The following is a 15,816-nucleotide window of genomic DNA, read 5'->3' as shown; positions in this document are numbered from 1 at the left end:
TAAATGAACTTGAGAGACAGTAAAAAACTTACTGAACAACTAGTTATTCTGTTATGGTTAATTATGAAGATTACAGAAGCAAATTAATCTGAAATCCAAAACCAAGTTTTATGACACTTTAATCCCTTGAATTTACTGCAAATACTTAATCTACAATGAAATCATCTCTCAAGGTAAAAAAAAAAATAAACAACAAAAAAACCCATCTCTTCCAATAGACAATTTTATCAGGTTAATTAATTTCATAATAATACACAATAAATGACATACATTTGAAACCACAGCTGTACAGCCTATGTTGCATTGGATGGCCTTCTGCACTATGTTATTGGCTGACTGATAGCATTATAATCCCTGCACACACACACTTACTCATGTTGAAATACCCTGCCCTCACTTGGACCTGCTCTGACACTTTATGCCAATTTCTCTGCAAGAACTAATAGATACTGTATTACACATGAGACAGTCCACCAGACATTATACCTGTCAAATGTCTCAATGAGGTCATTGGGACTATTGGACCTACTCTACTCTCTATGGTAAATTAGCTCCCTGATGACTGGTTGTGTCCCTGACTATTTTACAATGGCAAGTGTCCAGCCCCTTCTTAAGAAACCCAACCTTGATTCTGTATAATCAGAATCAGAATCAGAATCAGAATCAGAAATACTTTATTGATCCCCGAGGGGAAATTGGGTTACATTGCAGCTGCTCACATTGTAGAAGTGAATATATACAAGCGTAGAGAAATTATAAGAAATTATAAGAAAAATAGAAATACGAAAGTAAGAAATATGTAAAATATGTGCATTACACTACAATATATAACAATGAGAATAAAAATAATAATAATAATATAGAAATAAGAGAAATAAGAATTCTGTACAATATGCATCATACTCCAATATATACATACACCAGTGTTAATAATTAAATAATTAATAAGTATTGCACAGTTGAATTATTGCAGTTGAATTATTGCACAAAATACCTATAGGTCTACTTCTAAGTCACGTTCCATCTATAAAGTTCTGGAGAAAGTAGTTTGCAATCATGGAAAGAAATTAAATTTTTGAAGAATTTCAGGTTGTCAGGTTTTTAACAGTACCATAGCACTGAAACCGACCTTCTCAAGGTTATCAATGATCGCACTAGTTCTGCTCAATCTAAGCACATCGTTAGGAAATAGGTTGGTATCTCTAGGACTGCCCTGCAATGGTTCTGATCTTACCTGTCAAATCTAAAATTGTGTATTTCCATTGGAGGCCACGTGCTACAACTTGGCTATCTCATCCGCCAGCATGGCATTATCTTCCACTGCTATGCTGATGACACTCAACTATACCTGCCAGTAAAACCCACTAACTAGTTGCTGGTATTACATAACTGTTAGCTGATGTTCACGACGAGATGTCTCAGACCTTTCTGCAGTGATACTGCACACAGTATGAAGTTCTTGTCATTAGACCTGAATGCACTTAAACACAAATTCCGCAGTCCAGTCGTTTCACAGATTATTTGTCAAGGCTGCATCTAAAAATATAGGCATCATGTTCAATACAAGTTTAACCCTTGAGCCACATTCCAAAAAGTTAGGAATGTCTTCTCCAACTAAGAAATATTACCAAAATTAAATTGGTGATGTCTCTCAGTGAAATGGAGAATCATATATGCTAATATGTTCTTGTGTTGAGTACTTTATCGCCTTGTTTACTTGTTTAACCAACAAGCCGTGGCACGGCTATCAGTATTGTTTTTTTTGCAACATTTCTTTTAATTGCCTGTTTGTTAAGAACTTTGTAACCTCTGTTTTGAAGTCCTATATAAGTAAAGTTTATTATTATTGTTGTAGTAGTTGTTATTGCTGCTGTTGTTCTGCTGTTCTGTGACAGTTAAATGTAAAGCTTCTATTAGCCACGGCCACAGATTTAGGTGAGCTATTTCACCATCCAATGTATTTTCCTTGTAGAGGCATTCGATTTTAAAAGCTGAAGATTTTAAAGATTTTAAGAGCTGAACATTTTAAAAGCATAAAGAGCCTACAACACTGTTAGCAGAATATTACTTTTTGGCTGTAAAATCTTGTATTTGTTGCAGAAACCCAGGGATTTTGCACCAGAGACAAGTTGTACTGAGTATATAGCTTTCCATTTCCTACTTTGTCTCTGTCTAACCTGTAACCAATCAATAGTAATAGCCTACGTGACTTTTGCACAATAACAACGGCACACAAGAGTCTCCTCTCTACACAAAGTAGGTGTGAACAACTCGTAATGGCCAATTACCTTGACTACAAGCAGAACAATGGTTTCAAACACTGATCACAGCAATTGTCCCCATTGTATTCAAGTACTGTACTCAAGTTTTTTTTTAAATTTCAAAATGTGAGAGTACTAAATAAGGCTACAATTAACAGAAGTGTACAAGTCCTCGAAAAAATCTACCGAAGTAACTGCAAACAAACTCTATGGTTTGGAGCATAGAGCATGGCAGTTTGAGTCTACTGTTGAATTTTGAGAGTTAAAGGAAAAAGCCAGCCTAAAACACTGTTGGTAATGTACCTTGCATTTCTGGGCCTATTTTGTGGTGTATTTTTCTCATTTCTCATTTTTACAACAGGATTTGATAGCAGAAAATTGTTCAGCTATCTGAAACATCAACAGTAAACATCATGTTTTGGTGTTAGTCTCAGAATCAAACAGCTTCTTTCACCATTTTGCACAGGTGTTTAACAATCATACAGGAGAGAAGTAAGAGATACCAATTTCTCCCCTGTCAGTAGTCTCAGTAGACCAGAATGCAATGCAGCCTCAGCAAGACAGTAGCAAGACCTGTTGCATTTTGAGTAAGGGGTGTGTCTCACTTTTTCTCACCTGAGAAGTTGTCACTCTCTTGCTCTTACTATCCTACCGCTATTGCTCTCCGCTTACAGGTAGAACCCACAGCTAAATGCAAAAAGCTCATGCCTGTTCTCTGGGGGTTGTTGAAAGTCATTCTGAGAAATGTAAGAAATTGCCAAATGAATTAAAAGGTAGACAAGGCAGGTTGAGGGAAAGTGGGCCCATCAAAAAAGTAAAAACACCTCATCACAAAATAACTCCAAGAGTGCACTGCATATCAGATTGATGAAATATATCAGCATAAGAGTAATCAAGGGTGAATTTGTCCTTCAACAGTACAAACTTCTACCATCCTTTAATTTTCACATTGGATTCTGTGCATCTACTTTGTGCTTGTTTCTTTACTCTACACATGAGCTACACATGCATATGCTTGTATTCATCCCATTTCAAAATTGACTGCAGAATGGGAAAATGTGAATGCTTACTGCTGCGCTGCGACCAGGAAAGTTGAAGAAGGTATCTGGACCGTGTCTCTGGGGCATCTGATTCAGCACTGACAGCAGTTTGACCGCATGCTTTGGCTGCAAGGGAGGCAAAGATAAAAAGAGTAATGACAAGACTGTTGAAGCGTTAAAAAAAAAACAACAGAAAATCTACAAACTCTGGCAGTGGCTTGACTGCAGACAGTCAATACGCTGTCAATTACCTCATTCTGCAGTGAGTCAATAGCAGAACAAGCCCTGAACAGATCAGTGTGATGGCTCTCTGGGGGCCAGCCAGGTGTCAGTGTCACACTGAGGCACACACTGCTGTCCAGCACACTGCATCTGGTCCCTGCTATCACTTACCCACAGGCCCCCTTCCCCTCGCAGCATGCTGAAGAGAAGCTTCAACTCCTTCACTGTGATGCTGTAGCTGGCCAGCACTCCCAACATGTCCACTAGTAAGTCTTTGAAGGCAAGATAGCATGCATGTGCACACACACATACACACACACACACACACACCCCACATACACACACATACCCCACATATTAACATACACACATGCATGTATACACACACACACACACACACACACAGAGGAGAGAAATCAGAAAATACAAACACCAAATGTAGTTACATTTTGAAGATATTAGATTTCCCTGCATTCCAGGGGGGTGGCCTTCACGGCACAAGACTGCTGTAAGTATTCACATGCTTCATCTCCGGAGATAATAAACTGTCAATTTAGCTTCATTCTCGCGGAGTTCATTGTGTGTGAAATTCCATTATATTTATCACAGAGACACTTCCACTACTATTACCCGGAGATAGAAACTGACTTGTAAATCAAAGTGATGTCTAAATGGAAAATTGTTTAACTTAGCGGTTGCCACAGTAACACTGTATGGAAAATGCATTTCGTTTTGTATTCATCAGTTGAATCATAAGTTACAAGTTACACAAAGTATTGACGCAATTTGCACAGTGCAAAATATTAAAGTGTCACAGTCAATAACAGTGTAGTGGCTTGAATACAGATTTGAAGAACACATTTCCAAAATATTATGACCTACATGAAAAAAAGTCTCTCTAAAATATTGCAATATAATAATATATCACTTGCTATCCTTTAAAAAGTACTATAAATGGTTTGAATTTCAGTTTCAGTTTATATTTCAATTTCACTGTAAGAGTGGGTGTGATCTTTTTAAATGATTGATATCTCATTTTGGAGTCAAACTCAATTTGAAATAAAAGACAGATTTTGTGGCGTAAGTCTACAGGGGTTCAGTTTAAATTTCTTTTGTTGCCAAAGGCTTTCTGACAATTAGGTTACAGTGTTACAATATGTGCCATTGCATCATATTCTGTCTTGCATAAGTAATGCAGTATCTATAAATACTAGGTGCATTGGAAAGTGAATTCACACTGCTGTAACATAGGGTGAGCACTGCAATCTTTGGATGATTTGCATAGTACGGTCATTAATTTACACAATAGGTCATCTACTATAAAGATAGTAAAAAAGGCTAATCACTTGAGCTAATGACAAAAACAAAAGGGGATGACAGAAAGATAAAACCCGCAGTTGTGAATTCCAGTAGAATACAGGAAAGGATATTTTATTATTCTTTAATTTTATTTTAAATGGAACTGAAAATGTAATATTCCTTAACTGCTATTCAATCTCATTATAAAACACACTGTGACTAATGACATTTTTTTTTCCTGCACCTTTTTTCTGTCTTCTTTTCTTTTCAATGCCTGCAGAATTTCAATATGTTTGAAGGATGAACTAAATCCACCTCCACCTCCCTACAGCATTTGGCTTTTGCACCAAGCCCCATAACAAAATTTACTGATAATGTTGCTACACAGACAATGCAGTCAGGTTGCTTGAAAACAAAATTGTTTTTCCAGAAGGAGATAGCTCTTAAAGTGTTATCGCTGAGCTCTGGTAAATAACAGTGAAGGCGAGGTCACCTAGATTCTTGAAGACTAGAGCTTGCAGATGGAAATTCACTTTTTACATAGGATAGTGTATATATAGTAACTTCTCTAGCCCATTATAACTTCAAATGGAAATCTATTAGAAGATCTACTATACACTTGATATGGACAGAAGATGCTGCCAGACTGAGAGGCCCAAAACAAACAGGCAGAATACACACCAATTTGCTCGTGGACATTAACATAATAGCAATCAATCTGAAGATGAAAGTACAACAACTGCGACTGAATTTTACAAAAAAAAAAAACACAAAACAACCAAAGAATCCCTCTCACACCAATACCATACCTGCGATCATGTCATCCACAGAGCTCATTTTGAGCAGCACCTGCTGGATGAGGCCGACCTCTGTGCTCGTCTGCAGGTTACGGACACTTTTGCGAAGGATGGCGGTGAACATGCTCCAGATCTCAGCCTGGCAGGTGACGTCACAGTGCTCCAGCAGCTCCGCCAGGCAGCCAATGCTTTCCGCATCCTGGATGATGAAGTTCGTCTCCAGATCAAACTCGCCGCCCACCAGCTGCAGAGAAAAGAGAGAGGGGGACAAGGAGAGAGAAGGTCTGAATTGTAGCCCTTTCATTTTATAACAGTCTGCTGATCTGGGTCCATCCTGTGTAGGAGGCAATTCATACAGAGGCTCGTACCGGAACGTCCTATGGGCTGTCACCTTATGACATCATCAAAAACAGACTTGTTTACATTCTGAACATGATGCTCCAGAAACAAAGTGACATGGCTTAAGCAATAAAATTTAACACCAAAAGTAGCACAGTTTGACCCAGTGCTGCTGCTGTTCTAGATCAGGTTGTTTCCGTGAGATCAACTTCACCAAGTGGACACTTTCACATTCTCAGTCGACCCACGTATTTCCCCGGGTCACTAGTCCAGTGTTAAGGCATATTTGAGGCATGTTGGCTATCACTGGAAGAAGAAGGTGGAGATCGCTTTCCTGCTAAAAGGTTTTGATTCGATTTTAAGCACCCCTGAAAATCAAATCGCTTGACGTTTAATGGAAAGCGGAGGGGGAAGGGAATGCTCATAGACCTACTGCCCTTTTGAGTCACAAGTGATCATTACTATTAAGAAAGTAGAAAACAACAATCAATAATGCCGTTCTTAAAGTTCAACAAGCATGAAATTGGCCCTCTCAAGAAATGCGTAGTATGTATGGAGAGGACTGACAACACCTTGGCTGGTGGGCATCAAAGCAGGCAGGTGGAAAATAGACCTAGATACCCATAGCGCATTACTGTGATTGACAGGCAATAGCTAGGCGAGATCAAAAGCAGTCTAGCTTTTACCTTTGGAAGGAGACTAGTCCATGGGGGTATAAATCAAACCTCACCTCAACCATCATCAGATCCTGGTGCGATTACTTTACAATGTTGTGTGACACTTGATTGTTTTGATTCTGTGACTGAAGAGAGAGTCTCTCATCACAATGCAGTTGTTGTGTAGGTTACCATAGAGGTGAACACTACAAAAGCCGGTTGCCTTATATATTCTCTCACAGCTATCATTTGCATCTATGTGCATAAAATATAAAACAAAAAGTGGGCAGGAGAAAAGAGGGAGAAAGTCTTATAAGAAATTCTGCACTTACAATGACCTAAAAAAAAAAGACTGCCTTAATCTTGATAGACAAGGAGTATTTTCAACAGCTTACAGTTGTAGCTTATGTGGGAAAAATGAAAAAGGCTATTGCCTACAGATCCTCAAAAACATCCCCAAGCTTAATATTCAGCCTGAAAACCAGACTGACATCTTCATCAATGAGCACAGAGAGCGGCGACTGCTCAGTGAGGCAGTAACAATGATCACACAGGACTTCACAGCTTGTAAACTTATGGGTCGGGGTAATATTCAGTCTGAGCCAGCTCAGTGGCCGAGCTGTGACTCCCATAAAGCTAGAGTGTGCTGTAACAAGTCCTTCTTCTAAATATAGTCAGGATGTTAACTGGGATGCAGAATGAACAGACTGGCGGGGAGCTCTTCTACTTCACAGCCTCTCATCCTCGGCATGCGGGCCGCCCTCAGTGCCAAGCTGCCAGCCCCTCCCACCACCTGCCCACTGCCACCACGCATGTCCTGCTGCAGAGAGACAAACAGACATGTGTTTGTCCACCAAACACAGTAAAGCAACACTGTGATGCTTCGCCATTCTGTCAGGCAATGCGCGCTGCATCTGGTTCCCCATCCCGAAAATCTAATTGGGTAGTGAAGGCTAATCAAAGGACAGATGACAGGTTCACATTCAAGCAGGTGGGAAAACAGAGGATAATTTTATTTAAAAGGAGAGTGGGCAGTCAACTCAGCTTTACTATTTTTAGGCACACACGTAAGCAATCCATTACACACAGAATTTACATAAAATCAAAGTCCAATGTAATTGCTATTATACTGACAAGCTAACCAAATAAAACATTGTTGAGAAGGCAGGGTATCAAATGACAGAACAAGAGAAAAATCGAACATGAAATCTATATGGCAGCCGTTAAATTATGCTCCATTCTGCTTTGTTTTAGGATCTTTGAATTTCAGCGCAAATGCAAATGTCTTGTTATCAAAGATGAATAAGACTGGTGGGAGAATATTTTCATATGTGCAGCACTATGCAGTGTAGAGCAGAAAAAGCTATTCATGTTCAATTAAATGTAACGACAAAGACGTCCTTTTCATTGAATACAGCTGAGGCCATTAGCTGGCGAAGACAGGAAAATAGTGGTGGTTTTATGAATTAAGAGAAACAAGGAGAAAATCCTTTGTATTGATTTTGCATTTTTCCCCACTAACTCAGTGTTAGTATGGTGCTACTTTGTGGCCTTTTGTGCTGTAAGGAACACCAATATATCTATTGATAATGTAAAATAAGTGCAGACTTTTTAAGGATCCGGAGGTTGTGAGAGAGCACAATGTTCGTCTATATGCGCATCAGTTATCAGGCAACAAGAGGCTCCTCCGTTGCACTCATGACGACAAATATCACACGACACTGCATGCTAGTGTGGCCAGGAGGGAAAAAAAGCTGTGAGGTCTAGGCTGAACCCCATCATTCTCCCCTGCCACCCCCATTAATCACACCATTCACACCCAAGCCACGATCTTGAGAAGCGGTGTAATTGCAGATTCAGATCCCCAGAATAATTTTCACCCATTGTGCAACAAGAGGTAAATAAAGACACAAAATCACTGATTACACACTTACCACATGGAGAGCAGAGCCTCTCGGAGTCGCACAAGAACTGTCGAGAGTTAATTGCTGCACAGTTTGAATGCCACTTAATGATTTCAATGATGCAAACCCCATAATCAATGTTAAGAAGCCAATGACAAAATTCTTTGTATACATGGGCAAATTTGTTTGTATACTATGATCACAAAAACCTACTTGCTGTATAATAAATGCAACCTGTAAACTCAAATTCATCCTGTCATACTTTGAGAAAGAGGTACATTAGCTTGAACGGTAATATTTAACGATAACGATATTTTGAAAAAAAAGTCTAATTGCGATTATTTGAGTTTTTCTTGTTTTTCTTGTCATACATTTTTTAGAACTGTAAAGTTGTTTAAATTGTTGATTTTGTTAAAAAGAAAATAAAAAACAGATGTCAGTGTGTAGGATTTACTGAATTTGATTATGATGAAAGGTTTTCCATAATATTGTACTTGATTCATGGACCAAAATATTACCTGGAGCTCTAAAACACCTTCTTCAGAAGTTAATTTCGGACGCTCTGCTCTCTTAACAAATTAATTGCAGCCTCTGCGATTTGGAAATTTTGCACAAGTTCATATTGCAATTTTGATTTTTTTTTTTTTTTCAATTAATTGTTCAGCTCTAGAAAAATGTATTTAAAAAAAATTAGTTAGTGCACATTTTCCTGAAGTTTCTTAACCCATCAACTCTCTGTGCAGTCAAAGGCTACTGCACTTTTCACCTCTGGTGTAGTCCAGTTGCTTAATGAGCACCATGGAGAAGCTGTGTGTGGGCGTAGTAGAGTACTACCATTTAACACACTGAGTTATGCTTTGTGCAATAATGGCCATTACAAATTCTCATGAGTAGAGGAATAATGGAAGCAAACAAGAGGCACGTACATTAATTCCCACAGAACAAAAACCCACATGAGCTGAATTCTAGCCTTCTCCCAAACTCCACCAACACAATAAAATGTTTCATTTTTTCCCTGAATCCCTACTGGCACTCTGGGACTTATTCAAAACACTATACCAGCAGGAAACACTGACGGAAAGAAAATCTGACTGCGCATTCATTTTTTTATGACTATCTATGAATTCTACTACTGAGGCTTTCGGATGTGAGAACGCCGGTAGCTGGTCTGTTTACCACAGTTTTCCTGAACGGCAGCTGAATGTGCTGATGCGATTCACCCCCCCCCCCCCCCCCACACCCCCCACTAAATCCTGTCGCAGTGAGACTCACTGAGATGATGGAGATATCAACAAACCGCTCAATCAAACTCAGGCTCTGGGATGTGCAGTGTGTGCACTCCCATTTAGGATAATGATGATCACTGAACAACTCTAATTAGGAAGAATACCCACCTGCTTGACTCATAACACATTTCAGGGCAGACATAAATGTTAGAAATTCAGATGCAGCTGAGTCAACACATTTAGAGAATCAGAGATTAATGTCACGATGAACAGGCACAATCTTGGCATAAACAATATTCCGATAAATATCTGGATGGCAATTAAATGTAAGAATAAATAAGACGGCCATGGCTTGGTGATGACTAAAATACAAGCAAAATATTTGGCATAAACTGTAATAAATAATGAGGCCAATGAAAACACTAAAGAGGGACTTTGGAGACCTTGGACACCTTTGAATTAGAGGTAGCCTATATGAAAACCTGCCTGTCCATAGCAGAGAGGAAGGTTAGGCTATATAGTTAAAGATAAGCCTTAAAGTCCCCATGAAATGAACTCCCATTACTTTTACTTACTGGAAAACAGAGTGTCTTTCATGGTGACCTCATGTTGCACTAGTTGGTGTAAATATAAATTTCTAACGAATAAAACCACCAGATTTTTGAACTATCCCGCCCCTCTGCACCCCTCCCATCAAATGAAATTGCCTTTCTCTTCTTCCATTGGTTTAGACCTGTGATTCTCAACCTTTTCCATATCATATCCCCTAATTTACTCCACATTAGGGCCACGGACGCCCATTTGATGAGATTTTGTCTCTCCAAACCAAATCTGACAATATTTTTATTGCTAGATATGATTTTGTCCAGAATCCCATGACTATCTGTATTATAGGTAGAGTGATAAGTCAAACTATGATCAAAGCAGTCATTCTTCTACATTCTCTAATTGTGTTAACTTCTTGGAAATTAAATAATGGTGACGTTTAACAATTCATCAATTTGCTGGGGAACCCCCTCAAGGACCCCTGGTGGTCCCCGGACCCCACGTTGAGAACCACTGGTTTAGACTTTTGAATGCGTCCCTCACTGCGTTATGTCCTGCCCCAACATCAGCACCCCAACACAGTTTGTTGAAACTGTTTAGTTACTACTGGTTTGTTAGTAATGAATTTGCTTCCACACCTGTCCCCTAGATATAGTGACAATGGAAAACTAAATAAAAAGGATCTAAAATAAGTAACACAGCTTTGGATAGGTACTTCTATGGCTAATGAAGAACCCTAATTATGTAGTCAATAGGATTTTCATCATTGCAGGTCTGATGAATTATATTGTGATTTGGTAATCATTTGGTAATCATGTTGCTATAAAGCTGCCAGTGGATCTGTGTTGTGCCTCCGTTGTTCACAGTTGCCGGTGGATCCAACAACTTTTCTTCAGGATTAGCTTGATTCACGAGTAGATCGTAAAAAGTGTTTGATTTATATTCATCACAAAGGCAAATAAATGTTAATGATTTGTGGTTATAAATGTTAATGATTTGTGGTTATAACTTTTTACAGCAAGTACAAAAAAAAAATCTTATTAGCCTCATCCTGTTTCACTGCCCCCATGAAATATAAATCATATTCCTTTTTTCTGGCTTCCATATACTAACATTACCTTCTTCTGCTGAGCTGAGCCATAACATACTAGATTGATACATTCTGCCAGGATGGGAGAACCGTTTATTGATGTTTTGAAGACGATAAACCACAGAATAGTTGTTCATCCATATGGGAGACCTGAGGCCTTTGCAAAGCAATGAGAAATGGAACACAAATGACTTAAATTGCACATCTAAGTATGTGGCTGGGAGCCCAGCATATGGGAGGCCATACCCAACTAGTGCTGCCAAGTGAAGAATGTTCTTTTCTATCTCCAGGCCGAGCTCAATGATGAGCATTGAATAATGAAGGGCTCAGACTGAAGCCTCCCTCGGGGGCTGCAACTGTGTGAGGTCTGTGTCGGAGTTCTGGTAGGAGACAACTTGTCAGTCAGCATGTCAAGTGTCAGCTTAAGCATTTATCAAAGTCTTTGCACACCTACCAATTTGTATTTATTATCAAAAGGGAGGAAATGTTATTTCCACCCATATACAAACTCAAATGGAATTAAATCTTCTGCCGTTTCTTGAAATGTACTGTAATTCAACATCAAAGACATGGAAGTTTTGATATAGTGTGTATGTATTGTGTGCATGCATAAAGAGACACACACACACACACACACACACACACACACACACACTTTCAGAAAGTCTTAGTAATGAGAAAGCCCAGTGTGGCAGAGAGGAGTAAATTTAGCGGCCAACAATTCATATAATGCAAGTATCCATGCAGTGGTTCTAATCGGGGTTTTGCAGACAGGGGCAAAGCTGACCTATTTCCCTGTTCCCTGGAGAGGAGCCCACGGAAGGAGGAAACCTGCCTCCTGCAGCATTACCTAATCATATAATTTCAATTAAGGATATCTGCTCCGGATTATTGAGAGACGCACAGAGGCTCAGTGGAGCTGCGGGTACATGATTTGCAAACCAGAGAGAAAGGTTATAAAAACAACACTCCAATGTGAGGCAGGAGAGTAATACCACTTTAATTAGGCTCTAACCGGTATCTATCCAGCTCAAGCTGGCAAACCTGTGAGTGTGGTTACACTACAGCCGTGACTGACAGCTCCGTTCGTTGTAGGAGCAGAGAGACTTAGAGACAAGGCCTCATCATTCACCATTCCTCACCCAGAGGCAAAATTAGATTAGCAGTAGTGTCTTTGGTTGGGTATTAACATCCTCTACATTCATCTGAAGTTCACTGAACAGCCCACATGCTTATTTGAGATTAGTCACTTTCTCCTGACTGACCTGGAAAGAATGACAAGCCAGCGGGATCCTGTGATGTTAAAGATAATCCAGCAGAGCTTGGTGTTTTCTGAGGAAATGTAAAAGAGGCTACACAGAGACTCTTTAATGTGCTGGGAATTGCATTCCACCAAGCAGGCATTTTACTCTGAGGCAAAAACAAAAATAATTTTGGTGAGAGCAATTACGGTGTGTGCTTAGGCTAATTTTTCACCCTGCAGCTCCTCTCTTTTAGCCTAAGGGTTTTAGGTGTCTCAATCACGTATGCTTTTTTTTCCTTGGAAAGAATTCATTTGTGCCCCCTCCTTATGAGGCAGAGAATTAACAGAGTTACGTCTGAGCCCTTAAGACTCCCTCCACTTTCAACTGCTTCTGATGAGGCCAGGGCTGGAGGCTCGCCGTCGCCATGGTGACAGGCAGCAGAGATTGGACTTGAGACAGTTTCCAAGGGAAGCCTACAGTGGCCACTAAATTGGGTGAAAATAAATAGAACTGATGTCCTATTTACGAGGGTGAGTGTGAGCATTGCACTGAAGGCCTCTCTGGGGAGCAGATGTGGAGAGGAGGAATGTCCTCCCCATTATTTTTAAATTAATAATAAAACATGTAACAGAGTTCAAAAATACATCCTTGCAAATCCAAGCAGGAATTCTATAGCCACATACTATATTAAAGTGCTATATAGCAAGATACTAAAATAAACACAGGATTCAGTGTGAAAGCATAATAACAGGGTTGCATAAGATAGATGTTTTTAGTGGCTCAGACATAAAAAAAAAAAGAAAAATAATAAAAACAAAAAAATTTGAGCGACAATTCTCAAACTGATTGGGCAACTAAGAAAAAACTCTGGAACTGAGAACCAGTATGCAACAAAGAATAAAAATAATATGTAAAATAATTGAAGGAAAGGGTATACTTTTCTGCTCAGAGACCAGGAACATTCTCGCAAATTGGCCTATTATAATTTGTATCCAATGGTATGAGGATAAGGTCAGAGTGACAATATAGTAAAGCACCAGAACAAGACCAGAGCAAAACCACTTGCCTCGCACTCATTAACATTTAGCTCTTGTTTTGCTTTACAACATAAATGCTGAAATACAGGACTCGAAAAGGAAGATGTATGAAGCTTTATGCGTACAGTGGCACACATTGGCACAAAATGGCACGGCCACTCCAGGGAACTATTCTCAAGAGTTGAGGTGGAGGCCTACCCACGGCCATTCTTCCCTTACTCTAAAATTGTCAAAATGTCAGGACTATAAAGGTCAAGCCAACGAAGGGAGGGAGTTGGGGGTGGGGGGATCAGATATACAAATCAGCTTATCGCTCCTGTGGTTCCATTGAGTTTGATTAATGGCCTGAACATCAATGCTGAACCGTGCTAACGGCCACACTCCAAATGCCTTCTCCCTTTCTATCCACTCTGCTTCTCTGATGAGTTAAGAACACCACAGAGCTGCGTACTGACTGGGAATGAGAAAATGATTGTTCCTTTTCCCTTTAAAAAGCAATAATCGTTTAGAGAGAGAGAGACTGAGAGGGAGAGAGAGAGAGAGAGAGAGAGAGAAACAATGAGCCAAGTTGACATTATGTTCCTGTTTGTTTATATGTGTTTGCCTCCCTGTTTGTTTGTTTAATCAAAGTTGAGTTGACTGGTAATGTGTTTTGTACTTATGCGTTGGCGATGTAAGCATGATCTTGAACTGAAATTTAATTGGGGAGAGAGAGAGAGAGAGAGAGAGAGAGAGAGAGAGAGAGAGAGAGAGAGAGAGAGAGAGGAGCAATGAGTCAAGTTGACCTTATTATGTTCCCATTTGTTTGTTAGTTTAATCTACGTATAAATGTATTGGCAATGTTGTCCTCATGCTTTGGCAATGTAAGAATGATCTTACTGTGTATTGTGTTAATAAAGCCTCTTGAATAGAGAGAGAGAGAGAGAGAGAGAGAGAGAGAGAGAGAGAGAGAGAGAGAGAGAGAGAGAGAGAGAGAGAGAGAGAGAGAGAGAGAGAGAGAGAGAGAGAGAGAGAGAGAGAGAGAGCGAGAGCATTATAATGGATGATTCAGGCTCCATAGTGGTCTGACAGGCACAGAAGACCATGGCTTGCTCTTGACATGCTTGAGGGAGTAAAACACTTCCTCATTTCCTACTTAATGCAGATTTATATTTGCATAGCCGCTGGCATGCAACCTTGTGAAAACTGAATCTGAGTAAGGCCACAAATTAAACACTGGCATTGCAGCTCACATAGCGTCTTCAACACAACTTGCACCTTTGACAATTGTCATTGAAACACCTCAAAACAAGGCCACAATGTTCTGCATAATGAGCCAATCACCTGGACTCATAAACCAACAGCCACTTAGTGGAAGCATCAGCTGGAACCAAACTTTTTTCTTGCTACAGAAAGTAAAACAGACATGTGTTACCTTGCAGCTATAAACTATATTCTATAAGAAATACATATATAATTGATAAGGCATGACAAGATTGAGTAGTTTTCCGAAGACAGGTGAGAGGACAGTCTGCATTATACTGCCCATTGCCTTCTGTCTGACACCTGGAGAATCTCCTCTCCTCTCCTTCCCTTCACTAAAAATCAACCTCAAACTTGCAGCCACAAGACAGCAGCCACCTGGTATGTCTGAATTTGTGAGTAAATCTCCTGCCATGTACAGTGAGTGTTTAGTTCCAAGTCTATATTGGATGTCCATATGTCTGACGGCGCTTGGGTGTAATGTAACAGACTCGACAAATCTTGTTTGGAACAGAATACATTGTTTCCTCATTGCTCAGACATCATATTCATTAGTTTAGTTTGATTGAACACAGTGATAAAACATAGAAGCAAAGTAATTGAAAAAAGCAAAACAACACTGTAAGATATGATGATAAAAACACAGTAAGAATAGATGCAATTACTTTTTGTCCCAAGGGGCTTATAAAACAAAACAAAAAAAAAAGAAACAAAAACAAAACAACACTAACAGCAACAAAAATTAAGATTGTCAAGCAAACAGAGGATTCATCCCATTATCCAATGGTTACAGCCACTATGCAGTGGCTTTAACTTTGAAGGTGAGGCTCGCAGTAGCATTTATTTACAGAACCTAAACAGGAATGTTGACTGTTTGACGGCATTTAAACAGAGATTAGCATAAATCTACCAG

At 39.6% G+C, this 15,816-nt stretch overlaps 1 protein-coding gene across 9 annotated transcripts in view; it reads right to left on the bottom strand.

Moving 5' to 3' along the window:
* Positions 1-15,816, bottom strand: part of nbeab (neurobeachin b) — a 212,247-nt gene that overhangs the window by 157,980 nt on the left and 38,451 nt on the right. For all 9 annotated transcript variants that reach the window (XM_071523573.1, XM_071523575.1, XM_071523578.1 and 6 more), the window contains exons 2-4: positions 5,632-5,863; positions 3,695-3,795; positions 3,332-3,427 (exon numbers count right to left, since the gene is read on the bottom strand). In XM_071523573.1, coding sequence (XP_071379674.1) covers positions 3,332-3,427; positions 3,695-3,795; positions 5,632-5,863 — 429 coding nt within the window. The remainder of the gene's footprint in view (positions 1-3,331; positions 3,428-3,694; positions 3,796-5,631; positions 5,864-15,816) is intronic.

This window comes from Centroberyx affinis, unplaced genomic scaffold, assembly GCF_046629955.1.
Source record: "Centroberyx affinis isolate AG114_WGS23_722 - 3 ecotype Tasmania unplaced genomic scaffold, CSIRO-AGI_Caff_v1 ptg001095l_1, whole genome shotgun sequence".
NCBI classification, from domain to species: Eukaryota; Metazoa; Chordata; class Actinopteri; order Beryciformes; family Berycidae; genus Centroberyx; species Centroberyx affinis.
This window is presented reverse-complemented; position numbering and strand designations above follow the sequence as displayed.